General features: G+C 34.7%; 1 protein-coding gene across 1 annotated transcript in view; it reads left to right on the plus strand.

Moving 5' to 3' along the window:
• Positions 1-14,014, plus strand: part of DNAH7 (dynein axonemal heavy chain 7) — a gene marked incomplete at its 5' end in the record, with an annotated part of 117,347 nt that overhangs the window by 14,708 nt on the left and 88,625 nt on the right. The window contains 8 exons of the mRNA XM_082483985.1: positions 172-355; positions 1,827-2,006; positions 3,141-3,416; positions 4,451-4,578; positions 4,757-4,835; positions 9,513-9,737; positions 10,176-10,322; positions 10,924-11,609. Coding sequence (XP_082340111.1) covers positions 172-355; positions 1,827-2,006; positions 3,141-3,416; positions 4,451-4,578; positions 4,757-4,835; positions 9,513-9,737; positions 10,176-10,322; positions 10,924-11,609 — 1,905 coding nt within the window. The remainder of the gene's footprint in view (positions 1-171; positions 356-1,826; positions 2,007-3,140; positions 3,417-4,450; positions 4,579-4,756; positions 4,836-9,512; positions 9,738-10,175; positions 10,323-10,923; positions 11,610-14,014) is intronic.

A 14,014-nucleotide genomic window follows, 5' to 3' on the forward strand; every position in this document is an offset into this window, starting at 1 on the left:
CTTAAAGACAACACTACCATATAACATACTTAAGTTAATCTATATTTTTCCAAGTATACTGCAGCATCTTTTGACTGCGTTTAATATAAGCATTTATAGCAATTAACTTAAAACCAGAGGTTTATTAATGCTAATCACTTGAAAAATATAAAAATATTGTATTCTTTTAAGGTGGTTTCCAGAGGTGCAGAAAATCTTTTACCAAGGTAATAAACGAAAACAGGTACCCAGCAGCGCCAGCATCACTAAATTAGAGTCTTTCTTCGGTTGTGCTGCCGCTTTAATGACTCATCAACTGCAACATTTACTTTTACATTCAATTCAAGACTTTACAGATTTAATTGTTCAACCTGCAGTAAGTAGTCTTTCACACACCCACTACCAGCATTGTTTATTTGTGTACATAAATTTGTTTCCTGCTTATTTTGCTTCTTTTGAAAAAAATAATGGGAAAAAAAGTATGAAGTCAAGTGGCAGGTGCTTTCTGGAAAAAAAGGAATAGTATTTTAGGAATGCATTATTTAGTAAGTAGTTTTAAAATTACTTTTTTTAATCATGTAAGAAGGGAAATATCAACACATTATAAATATGATATCCTCAAGAACACACTGCAGTCAGTTAGACATACAGTAGAAATTCATTAATATAAAGGCCATTTGCATCTTGCACTAGTGCTCTCTCCATAATACCCATCTGTGGGGAGTCTTATCTTCTCTCTGCCATTAGTAGGTGTCTACTACATGCTTTGGCAGAATAGTTCTTTGGGGGGAAAAAAGTAAGAAAGGAGGAGTTTCTCTTTTGCACTCACATAATGTCTATTGTAGAGGTAAATATTTCTCGTTGATGTTTCATGTCTTGGAGTGCAACTGGATCTTAGTTCAGCTTTTTGTTAATACAGCCTTACCATCAGATATCCACAGAAATCTGGTTCCAGGTAACATTGATGAAAAGACATGCAGAGAATGTAAGGAAGTAAGGAATTGTGTTGTGGAAGCAGAGTATATATTTTTCATTCCTACTTCCCTGTAATTGCTTTGTATACTTCTGAGTTAAGTGACCTTTGATGTCTACAGTACTATTTTCTGTTATTATTAGTAATAGGTACGTATTTTCTAATCTTATCCTTCCTAGTGGTGGTCCTCTGCTACCTGGTAGTGATAAAATGCTTCCTTATGTTTCCTAATTAAATTTTAGTGCAGTTAGAATATGTTAGCAGATGTGGGAAAGTTAAGAGATATCTGATCCAGATTAAAGATATGATGAAAAATCATATTACGCCACCAAGGACAAAAGCATATACAAATTTTCCTACTGGAATACATGGGAATCCATACTGCAAATATAACCCTCATAGTATTCAGATTAGTTTTTATGGATCAGATTCTTGTTTAGCAAATAAAATTGGAAGTAACACTTTTTTTTTTCTTTAGGGTTAGTAGATTCATAGTGACTGCTCCAGATGATGAATATGTGTACTGCTGTACACATAGTAATTCATGTATTGCTACACTTGTGAGGGCTATTACTGTAAAGCTACTCTGCCTCAGCCTATGCAAACAACTTTATAGAAGTTGTTGCCTGGTGTATAGAGGATGCGTCTTGTGCCTGTGTTTCATCTTAATGAACATCAATTTATGTGAATTTTATCAGAGACACACTTCCTACTTCCACAAGTATTTTGGCTAGGATTATGGCACGTCATTTGCAATTAAAGTCCTGACAATTTAAAATGCATATGCTGGAGTAATCTTTAATGATCCTTTGACTTTTTGTGCATGAATTAGGCTAACTAATATTTTACTTTGCTTTTTTTTTGTGTGTGTTAGAAATCGGTCCAGGTTTACAAACACCCAGGTTTTATTCTGAGGCTAATCCTTGAGAATGATGGTATTAAATTTGAACCTGATTTTAATGACTACGAGGATATATTATTGAATGTTTATACTGTTATGATTCAAGCTGTCAGTGATATACCGAGAGTTGAGACCAAATTATTTTTGGAGTGGGTAAGAAATTATAATCCTCATGGGTTTTGTTTTATCATATTGTTGTTACATTTAGTTCCTAGGTATTTTAATGAATAGCCCAATTGTCAGAACTCACATCGTAATATTATAATACTCTTTCAGGATATATGGAGCACTTTGAAATAATTAAATTATATTAATAAAAGGCCTGATGACTGTTCTCTAACCAAATAAAAAGTCAAGAATAGACTAGTTTATGAGTTATTTTATGTAACAGCTACTACAAATACGGTACAAAAAAAATGGATGCATTTAAATTTTAAACACACTTCTGCAATACCCTGGAAAATACGGTCTATTTTGATACTGGAAAGGGTACTGTCTTTTTTAATATAAAATCTTTTGAGTAGACTATCCTTTAAAAAAAATCCATAATTTTTAAGCGGTTTATATTTTAGTTGTTTTATGCATTCAATCAGATTAAAATGTTAAGTCAAACAGGAAACAGTCCAGGTTAAGTAAAAAACATTTTGTGAAGTAATAAAATTTAAAAAGTATCTACTTGGTTTAGAATCGCATGTTACTTTCAGCGTAGCAGTCTTAATTTTTAATATAGAGAGAGTGGAAGTAATGCCCTGTGGTGCCTCTTGATAATTTTCCAGAGAGCTGTGGAAGGTGAACATTTCTTTTTTCCTGAAGGAATATCATTTGGACATTCTGTTGCCCTTTCTGTTTACCACCAACTTGAATTTTAAATAAAGATACTAGCCCTCAACTTTTTTTGTTAATATGCTTGAACACATCACCAAGCAGAAACCTGAGTAGTTTGTTATGCTTTGTAAAAGCACTAATCAATATCCTGTGAAAAGACAAATTAAAAGAAGCATCTTAAGCATGTCTGAATGCACAAGACCAAGGCTTTAGATCATCTGGGGAGTTGCAGGAAAGTGCTTTCCATATTTCTAATGTTATAGATTCATCAGTTGATAGGAAAATTGAAGTTGTGGCTGTGGTTCAGGAAAAATAAAATCCATGTAGATTAAATATAAAATGGTTGATAGGATTGTTTTGGGTGGACTTCTGAGTTTCTGAATGAACATGACATAACTGAGCTATAGACATGACTGTAATTTGAAAATATGGGGTTTTGTGTTATTTTTTTTTCTTTCAAAGCCAAAAAGTGAGTCCTCATCAACTGTCTTGAAGCCTGTTATCCTAGATGAGATCTTGGATGAACATAAGAAAAGGATCAGAGAAGAAATTATCAAAGAAAGTGCTGCACCTGTGGAACATCTCAAGCTGTATGATAAGTACAGCTTCCTCATAAACAAAAAAGCTGAACAAGATATTGATCAATTCCTGACAGAGGAACATACCTTTGAAGAAATGAAAATAGAAATTATAAAGTACCAAAAGCTTGCTAAGGAAATAAAATGCACTTCTAGGAAGGTAAATTATAATAATATTCCTGAAGAGATGTAAATATCATTTTAATGTTGATTTTGTACTAAGAATGTTCTAAGTCAAAGGTGATGATAATTAGCTGTGAGATCATTAAAGTGAAATAAATTATTTTTTTTCAGAAAAAGTTTTTCAAGGTTAGCATTTCTGAGGTGTATTTGCTGTACTTAAATGAGCCTTGTTTATTTTTGCTAGAAATTGTATTTTGTAGAATACAAAATTGTATTTTGCTAGAATTTGTATTTTGCTAGAAATTGACTTCCAAAGGCATTCAGAGTATGCTCTTCTTACATGTGAAGGTGTAAGAGAATGTGGGTCCAGCCATCTCCAAATTGCTTCCAAGAATCTAAGGCAGAGAGAGGATTCTTAACATTAATGCCTTTTTTTTTTTTTTTTTTTGGTCCCTATAAGGGGATTCTGTGGTGAGACTCCTTTGTCTGTCCATTCTGCAAAAGAACTCAGAAGGCTAAATTGTTTTTCCTTAATTTTTTTTCTCCTAGTATTCAGTGCAAATCTAAGTTCTGGAGAAACTAGTACTTAAAGGCCTGTCATGAGATCTTTTGCGTGTGAAAGTCAAGCTCACTTGCCTGCTAGTCAAAGAAAGCATTGGATTTGGAGACTCACTGGGAAGCAAAGTCCCTTTTTAATCATAAGGAATGTCACGTGTCTCTAACAGTAAAGCAAGATTACTGCATTTTAGATGCATCTCAAACTCTCTAATTTCACCAGACAACATTCACTGCTACAGAGAGTAGATGCCCTTCCTTTTTCAGGAAGTAGATTATTTGTCAAGGTAAAAAGTGATAGAAGTAAGATTTATACAAAATTTAATATGCATATACAAAAGAACAGTTATTCACCAACTATAGCCTTTTCTTTCCCTTCTTCACTAGAAAGTTTTAAAAGCGTTTTATGATTTAACTAAATTCCTAGGGGAGATCCCTGACATTCTGCTTAAGACAGTGGGAAAAAATAGGTAAAAGCTATTCAGTGTTCTGACAACTGTTATGTTTGTATTGCAGTATCTTCGTCTAGGAATGTTTGAATTGCATTGTGATGAATTAATAAGCGCTTTGGTAAAGAGAGCAGATAATATTTGTGAAAAGGTTATTTCCAAAATGTTCAAAGATCATCAAGACATAAATGTGAGGTAACTCTCAAACTGAAAATGTGTATTGAAATGTACTTAATTTTACTTCCACTGTTGAATTTTTTTTAATCCTTAAAAGATATGTTGATCTCATTTTTGCTGTTATAAATGTATGTGATTTGTCCAATGATGATAAAAACAAAACATGCATGCCAAACTCATTTTACGTATTTTTCAGACTATGTGATGAGTTTGAGAGAATATCAGAAAAAGCCCTTACTACCCCGTCTAACACACAGGAACTAATGGAACTTAAGGTACTCTCTTCTTTTTTTATGAGTCCCGGCAAGAAGTAATTACCAATACTATTGCTCTGCTCTTAAGCAGTAGCATATGCAAGTTGTCTCCTTTACAGGTATGATTCTGGCCTTGTCACTGGTGCTGTATCCATATTACAAAATAGAAAAGGACAAGTCTTTGAGTGTGAGGCTAAACGTCGTAGCCTGGCTCTCATACATACAGCTCAACTCTTTTCCCCACCAAAACATCATGGGTGCAACCAGACTGTCTGTTTGGAACAGTCCTTTGTCTCTTCTGTCACTTGCCCTGTACAGTAGCATTATTGGCAAGAATGCCGGTTGGCATGGACCAAAACCCTGTGTGGCAGCTGTCTCAAAAGGGAGGGGGTGGCCTGGGGATGCACAAGATGACTCATTGAAGTATGTGAAGGAAACAGTGTTTATTTTTATCTAAAGAAAGTGAGAAAGAAATTAAGCTTTACCGGTATTTAATGTACATTTTGACCCTAGTGCCCTCACTCAGTCTGTATGTCAGAGGGTCCTGCATCACGTACGTGTATGAGGTGTCCTGAGGAAAGAGCGGGTATTCCACAATGCGGAGGGGATTCACAGTGGCACCCTCACTTGTTCGCTTGCTTTCAGCATGTTACTATGTATTGCAGTTCGTGGGCCCAGATTTACGTATTATGTTATCTAGTTTTAACTAACCTAATCCTTAAAAAATGGGCAAGTGGCTTAAAAAGATTCCCTCAAAGAAGCTGCAAATTCAAGATAACACCAATAATGCGAGCACAAGTGGTCATCAAGCAAATGGCAGAGCTGACACTTCTGCTCATAGTGCAAGCTCTTCATCATCCACATTACAAGGTAAAAATAATGATGGTCTAATCGGATGTGACAAGTTGGCCAAAAAATTTCAAAATTATCAGGAAGAACATTCAAAATACGAATTTACATCCATTATCGTTAATGATGAACCTTGTCTGAAATGACTGTTGTGCCTTGAGATACTAGTTAATGATAGTATGAAAACATCACACTTAGCAAGACACATAAAAACTAAGCATCCAGATCATGAAGGGAAACCTCTACAGTTTTTTCGATGAAGTTTCAAGTCACGTGATACTTGGTCTCTACAAAATGCAACGATCCATGCTTAGAAGACCCAGAAGTCTCCTCTTATTTAACAGTGAAAGAGAAAAAGCCACAGACCAATTGGGAAACACTAGTTCTTCCTACTATGGTAAAAATGGCTGAAATAATACACGAAAAACAATTGATGATAAACTAAAATGCATTTCTTTGTCAGCAAATACTGTTGGAAGGCACATGGAAAACATTGCTGAAGATTTGTAGAAACAAGTATTAGAACAAGTTATGCAGTGTGGGAGATTTACTATAGAGCTGGATGAAAGTAAAGATGTTTAACATATCTCAGATAATGGTATTTGCTGGATTCTGTTTTAATAATGAAATACATGATGAACTACATTTTTCTGAGCCACTAAAGGAAAGCTTTATTGGAGAAAATATATTCTCAACAGTAAATGTTTTCTTTAATAAAAACAATGCTTTATGGAGAAACTGTTCAAGCACAACCACTGATGGAGTGGCTTCTTTGACTAGAATAAAAAAAGGATTCCAGGGTAAGGTTACAGAGATAGCAGCATAGGTGAAATTCATTCGTTGCATCATTCGTAAGCATACTATGGCAGCAAAGATGTTGGAGCCAGAAGTGCACAAAGTTCTACAGGATATCATCAATACGATAAATGTTATAAACCAAGATCTTTAAATAGTAGAATCTTCAGAATAGTTTATATTGAGACGGGGTGTGACCATGAAAATTTTTTGTAACACACAGAGGTTTGCTGGTTACCTTGCAGCAAATTGTTTTAAAAAGAGTTGTCAAACTTCAAGATGAGAGATGCATTTTTCTTTTACAAAAAGACAAGTATTCTAAACTTTGATGATCTTTTCTGTGATGAAAAATGGCTGTCACTATTATGCTACCTTGGTAAAATATTGACACTTAATCTGTCCTTCAAGGTAAAGGTGACATCTTTAAGAATGAGTGAGAAACTAACTGCTTTTCAAAAGAAAATCACACTATGGAGGCAGCATTTTGAAAATGGGTGTTTGGAAATGTTTCCATTGTTGTATGATTTTGTTGCTGAAAAATATGTGATGTTGCCTCCCAGAAAACTCTTGTATTTCAGTGGGTTTTGAATGCATTTGTTAAAAATGCAAAAATGCAAGACCTTCCAGTTAGTTTGCAAGAATAACTGAGTGACATCAGGGAAGATGGAAATTTACTAGATGAATTTCAACAAAAACCTTTGCATAATTAGTGGATAGGATCAAGACTTAAGATATTATTAAGCGCAGCCAATGATGCAATTATTTTTGGATCTGCGTATCTTTGAGGGTTTTTTTTTTAGGCTATGATGGCCATTAAAAAAAGGTATTGAAATAAACTGAACTTAGAACCAGACCTTTGAATCTCTGAATCTCAAAGCATTAAATCAAGATTAATGAAGCATATTCAATCACATTGCTCTCGCTAAAAAATGTTAATATTAATAATATTAGTGAAAGCAAAAATATTTATTTAAAATTAATGAGTAAAAATTCCTTAAAATATTGTTTATTTCATCTTCAGTTAATAATTTTTTATTTTATGGGTTTTGTGCATGTTTTAATGTGTAAATAATATGTTAGTATGGTGGTATGTTTGCATAATCTGTAAATAAATATACATATACTGGGGGTCCATTCTCAAAAATTTCTTAGTGATAAGGATGTGTGTTCTAGAAAGTTTGGAGACCACTGCTGTAGGGGAGCATGCTAGCAAGCATGTGGCTGGCTGGAATGCTGATTGAGCCTGTTAGTAATATAAGTATTACCTAGAAGTTTTGTCACTGATTTTCATGAAGCAAAGCGTTCATATATAATGGCTTGGAATAAGTGCATGTTTTTATTTCTATCCCCATCTAGCTAGTCTAAGCAGATAACAATTCCTGTATTGTGGGCAACATGCCAGTAGAATTAAATTTAAACTGCATGTTATTCAGGCTTCTGAACAGATAGCGTAGTGAAACACTGAATATCTCTTGATTCTCCTAAATGAAATTCAAGCAGTCGAATTAGATGTGGAAGACTCAATATCCATTGCCAATATCCTAAACTAATCAAAGAGTTGAAACCTGAGATGTAGAGAATTTTAATATGTATTTAATTCTTCACAAAAAAACTTTAAAAAGCACTCATTGGCAAGTTGTATGAAGTAATTTTGCCTTTATATCCTTTGTTGAATGATCATTTAAAATTTAGAAGATGTAGGGTTTGCAGTCTGGTAACTGTAAAATCCCATCTCCTCACTTACAAATACCACTTCTGTAATCAAAACCCTGCTGTTTCTTTGATGTACTCAGGCTCAGTGAAGCACTTACGTTCATGCTTGAAGTGTAACGTGTCTTAGTCTCTTGCTGTTGAGCAGAGTTCTGATGTATGTGCCCAATATTAAATGTATGAAATACAGGTGTTTGCATAAAATAAATTGGATGTCTGAACTTTTGCTACAGTGAAGTTTAACGTAGGATATAACTGGAGTAATTTTTTCAAGTAAAATGTTTAAAGTTGAACTTTGTGCTGTCTGAGAATATGGTGCCTTTAAAACGCATACATGTTATGCTATAATTTTGTGTTGGAGAATAAACAAATTGCATGTAGTCATGTATGTAATATTGTACCAGCATCAAGCCCTTTCTAATATTTCTTCCATCTCATTTCTGTCTTTGAAGTATTCTTTTAATAGCCAAATGTTCTGTAGGTCCATAGCAATGAGTATATTTTAAAGCATAGAAACTGCTGTTGGAAGAGCAGAAGTGTAGATTTACTGGACAATTTATCTCTACCTAAAAATGTTTCCAGTGATATCATGTTGTGTCATCATACTAAATTTTTCTATATTTTCAATTGATGGATATCAAGTAATATTTATATATACTGGTATACTATTGATCTGTCCAATGGGCCAACATTTTTACTAATACAGCTTTTTTTCTTTTAAGAGACTTCTGGAGTGCTTTGTTATAGATTATTGTTTAAACTGGGCTGTGTTGCTGTTCTGTTAAGAGTACCATATAGAATGCTATGTGTAGCAACACAGTTTGCTGCCAATTCTTGAGATCTGAAAGAATAGTGTAATTTTTATTTTTATCACAATGAGCAGTACAGTGGCTGTATGTATTCCTTATATTTTTACTGCTAGGGAAGACCTAATCTTACAATGGGCCATCCAATGCCTACCTTTCTGAAATGTGTCCTTCTTTTCTCCTGTAGGTATTTTACTATTTTTTCCTTGGTAGCACCACGCTTTCTTTCCCAAACCTGCAACACTTACAACAGGATGTCTGGACTGGCTTTTATTAGTCCAAACCTTTGTGCATACAGCTTCACCCATTCTTTTGAATTTTGTTCAATAAAATAGCTAGGAGGGCAGTTGTATTAAGAAGTTACATGCTGTAAAAATAGCTAATACTATACTGTTCCAAATAAGCACCTTTTCAGCTTATTTATTTCTAATTCTATTTAATTTTGCTTGTAAAAAAAAAAAAAGCTTTTAAAGTTAAGTATTAACTACTTCAGGCATTATTTTGGTATTAAATGACATAAAAAATTTCTATTCCCCAGACCTCTATGCAGAAAGTGGAAACATGTAACATGCTTGAATTGGAGCAGAAATTAGCAGATGCTGTAAATCGTGTTGCATTCCTGATAGAATGTGTCAGCTTTTCACCAGCAGACATTCGACTGAACAGTAATGTTTTTCAATGGTATGCACGAATGCCAGATATCTTTGAAGAGCACAGAAAAATAATTAAAGAAAAAACAGATCAATTTCAAGATGGTCTTAAGGTTTGTAATGACATTTAAAAAATCCTTCAGCTACTGATTTTGAATAGCATATTTTAGTTTTGTCTGCCATGTGATTATTCCTATTATTCTATTTTATTTTGAGGTATACTAGGCATTTGAATTTGGCTTTCTATTATGAGCCTGCAGACTATATCCATCACAGAAAGCAGAAATTCTTATGTCCAATTGTATCCTATGACATAGAACCCTATGTCACATCTGTCAGTTAGCCCAGTAAGTCACTGCAGGTAACAGTAGGGTTCAGGGCAAATTCTGTAATTTGGGTGGAATAGGTAGTCATGTGCAAATCTGTTGGATGCCTTGGATTTTCTGCAAGTATAAAGTGTGTTACTGTAGCAAATCAGAATAGTTATTCCTTCTTTTTACAGAAATTTATTGTGACTTTTTAAAATGAATATATGTTTGCTCGATGTTTAGATACGTTGTGAACAATTTGTTGAGGAACTGAAAAGCTACTCTAAGCAGGTTGAAGAATTCAGCACATTTGGAGATATTGAGGAAGTCAACAGGTATTTGAAGAAAGCTCAAACGTTAAAGACAAAATTGGATCTTGCTTCTGATAAGGTACAGATTATAGTCTAAACTAGTTCAATAGTATAAATTGTTAATCTTTGTATTTTCAGAATCAACAGTTTGCTCAGTAATGCAGTTACTGAGCTGTGGCAAAATGGTTCTTAATTCAGCTATGAAATGTTTTTACATGATTTGCGACTTCAACTGCAAATCCAATGAGCACAATAATTTGTTACTATGTGGTCTTGAGTTAACATGTCAGCATTTTTGCATAGTGAAAGAGTGGATTAAGTTTATGTAGGTTTGCATAGAAATTATACTTTTGTGTTCTCGAAAGTGCAATTCCTGATGTTCAGCATTACGTCCCGTCTGTTAAAGACTCCATGGTAATGCAAGTTATAGAGGAATGCCCAGGTACCATTTTAAACCTCTAAGTATATTCCTCTATTCACTAGCATGAATGCTGAGCTGTTACTGTTAAAGATTGCTTTAACTGCCGTCAGTGGCAGCAGTTATATAATAGGCTGGTTTGGTAACTCAAAACTTAATTTGAAGGTTGTTGAAGGCACGAGAAATACCTCTCTAATCCCTGTGGCAAGGACCTGGTATCATGGACAACTTTGTATTTCAGACCTCGCTTATGTCTCTACAGATTGATCAGTTTAATTCAGAAGAAGAGTCCTTTGGATGGCCAGTGTCTCAGTACCCTCAGCATAAAACCATCCGGAATACTCTTACTCCGTATCTTCATCTGTATGATATGGCTGTTGAATTCAATAGAAAACACAAAGACTGGACAGAGGGATCATTTACAGAAGTGAATCCAGACAAAGTAGAGGTAGATATAGGAAACTACTGGCATGGACTGTATAAACTAGAAAAAGCTTTCCACAGTTCTCCAAATGCATTAGCAATAACAAGACAGGTCAAATCAAAAGTAGAGGAATTCAAATGCCACATTCCTCTAATACAGGTGATTTGCAATCCTGGTTTGCAAGAAAGGCACTGGGAAGAAATGTCAAAAATTGCTGGTTTACCGCTGTTTCCTTCTGAAGACTCAAATGTCTTGTCGTATATTAACTTGCATCTTGAACCATTCCTAGAAAAGTTTGAGGCCATCGGTGAAACAGCCAGCAAAGAACATTCACTTGAGAAAGCTTTAACAAAAATGATTTCTGAATGGGATCAAATGGAGTTCACTCTTCTTGCCTATAGAGAAACAGGAACCCATATTTTGTCATCTGTAGATGATATTCAGATGTTATTGGATGACCACATTGTCAAAACTCAGACTATGAGAGGATCTCCGTTCATTAAGCATTATGAAAAGAGAATAAGGTAATTTTTTTTTCTAATAGAAAGTCACTAAGTAATGTTAGCAAATGAAAAATCTCTTCTGCTTAATCTAAAGCATAGGGACTTCACATGCTTTTGTTTATCCTCCTTAAGCAGTGAATTAATCTCATTTTAAAGGTCTAAAGCTTTTGTTTCATGTCAGCTACATGCTATTTAATCCCCTAAAGCTGATTTTTACTTTTAATTAACGATATGTGAAGTGCTAATGTGTCGGAGAGCTTGCTAAATCTTTTTAATGCTCACTAGTAATTAAAATACAAGATGCATGACAACATTACCTTTGTTTACCACATAAAACATATCTGAGGTGTAGATGGAAAGCTTGTAGGCTAAGAGAATGTAGTCTAAACTTTCTACCTAAATTACAAAGCTACTGAATCTTTTAGCTCTTCAACATTTAAAACTGTTATGGTTTATGTAAGGGAGAGGAAGAAAATGAAAACAAGACAAATTTCAGGGAGGTGATGAAAGATTTTTTTTTACTAGTGCAGAAAATTAAATTCCAAAACTTAGTTTTGCCTCATTCCTCAATAAATACTTTACTTGCTTCTTAAATCCCCCAAACATAGCCATATCGTGGAAAACTAAAAAACTTTCATCCATAGTTTGGCTATAATTATCTAGCTACGCAAGTACCTCCAAACTCCCATTAACCTGCAAAAATGATATTTCAGGTTTCTGCACATAGTCAATAAATATGAATACATACATATACATATATATACATTCCAGTAAGTATTAATTCTCTAATTACTACTGTACTGTAGTATAAGAGTTCCTTCTGTATTAATGTAAAATGGTAGGGTTTGCCTATTCAGAAAGAGTAAGCACACCATAGTAATTTCATCAGAGATTTTGGTGACTGACAGCATTTGTAATAATACAAGGTATTACCATTACTTCTCTCTTTGAGATCTAGGCGATTACACAATGGTGGCTTTCTTAATAACCTAACAAAGCATGTAGAATTCTGGATTGCTGCCAGAGGTTATTCCAAATTCTTCATCTTCATTTTTGTGTATTTTTGGTGTAAGTGAATTATCTGACCTGCCTAACTTTCCTCTTGGAAAGATGTGATTTTCTCTACTATTGGTAGAAGCAAAATCACCAGAAATGAGGTACCAATACCTAAAAGATGGAAGAGGGACTTTGGGTAGAAGAGGTGTGGTCGTTTGGGCTGAACCGGCCACTGGGCAATCGACAGATACTATCCCCCACCTCTTTTCAAAGACAGAGGCAGATGAGAGAGACTTACGAGTTTAGAATGAATGAAACTACTTTAATGAAATATTAATAACAAAATAAAAAGGAAATAATGAAATAAATACTAAATTGTATCAAGCTCCCAGGATGCCAGTCACATCACTGTCTGGCACTGGGGAAGTCCCTGACTGGACTCAGCAATGGATGGGAACTGGATTCTGGATCTAGATTCAGGATCAAAGGCAGTCAAACAGACAGAGTCCTTCTCAGACGCTGGCCATTGAAGAAAGAGAGCTGACCCTTTGATCCCTCAGCTTTTATACTGAGCATGGGGCAGATGGGGTAGAATACCCTGTTGGTCAGTTTTGGGTCACCTGTCCTCTCTGCTTCTCCCCGCAGGGGGGACCTCTCTGTGCTCTTCTGCTTCTGACCCTCCAACGGGGCAAGTAACAAGTTAGCTGCCTTGGTTGTTATAGCATTAAGTATAAGCAAGAGCCTCTCTGCATTCCATGCCTGGGCATCAACTATAAACGTAGGTCTTATCACTCTGAGAGCAAACAGTGTCTGCACAATATGCTGTTAATTTCAGTAGTTAAAGAGGGGTAGCTAAAAAGTAAAGTTACTGAACAAAATTGGTCCTGGTTTACCTCAAACCAGGACAAGAAGGTGCATGCAAGCAAAGCTGTCTGTTGTTTAGAGTCTGTGGCAGGTAAATGAATATATGTTTTCACATATATTGCTTTACTGAACTCGGTGCAGCCCATGTACGAGTGTCCTGTTGAGATTATTGCCATAGTTCATTTATAGAATGTATATTTTAACAGCATGCCCTTTTTATAGTAATTTTATCTGTACTGCCCAGTGGTATGAGAGTTGTAAAAAATTATTCTCACTTTTTCTATACAGGAAAGAAAAATATATGTTCTTGTTACAGGATTATAAATAGCATTTTATTTTGATATGTTTTTGCAAATTGCTTATGTCAGTGAATTAGAAATACTAATGAAATTGGAGAACTGATAACATCACACCTGTCTGATATTGGTGAGAAAGTAAGAAGTGTCAAATGGTGGTGTTAGTTGTTTTAAAATGATACAGAAAAATTGAGGAGACTTAGAAACAAGTACAGACTAAAGGATCTCGAACTTTTGGCTATCAAAATGAAAGACTGAATAACTATTGAA

The sequence above is a fragment of the Vanellus vanellus genome (genome assembly GCF_965231255.1).
Source record: "Vanellus vanellus genome assembly, chromosome: 5".
NCBI classification, from domain to species: domain Eukaryota; kingdom Metazoa; phylum Chordata; class Aves; order Charadriiformes; family Charadriidae; genus Vanellus; species Vanellus vanellus.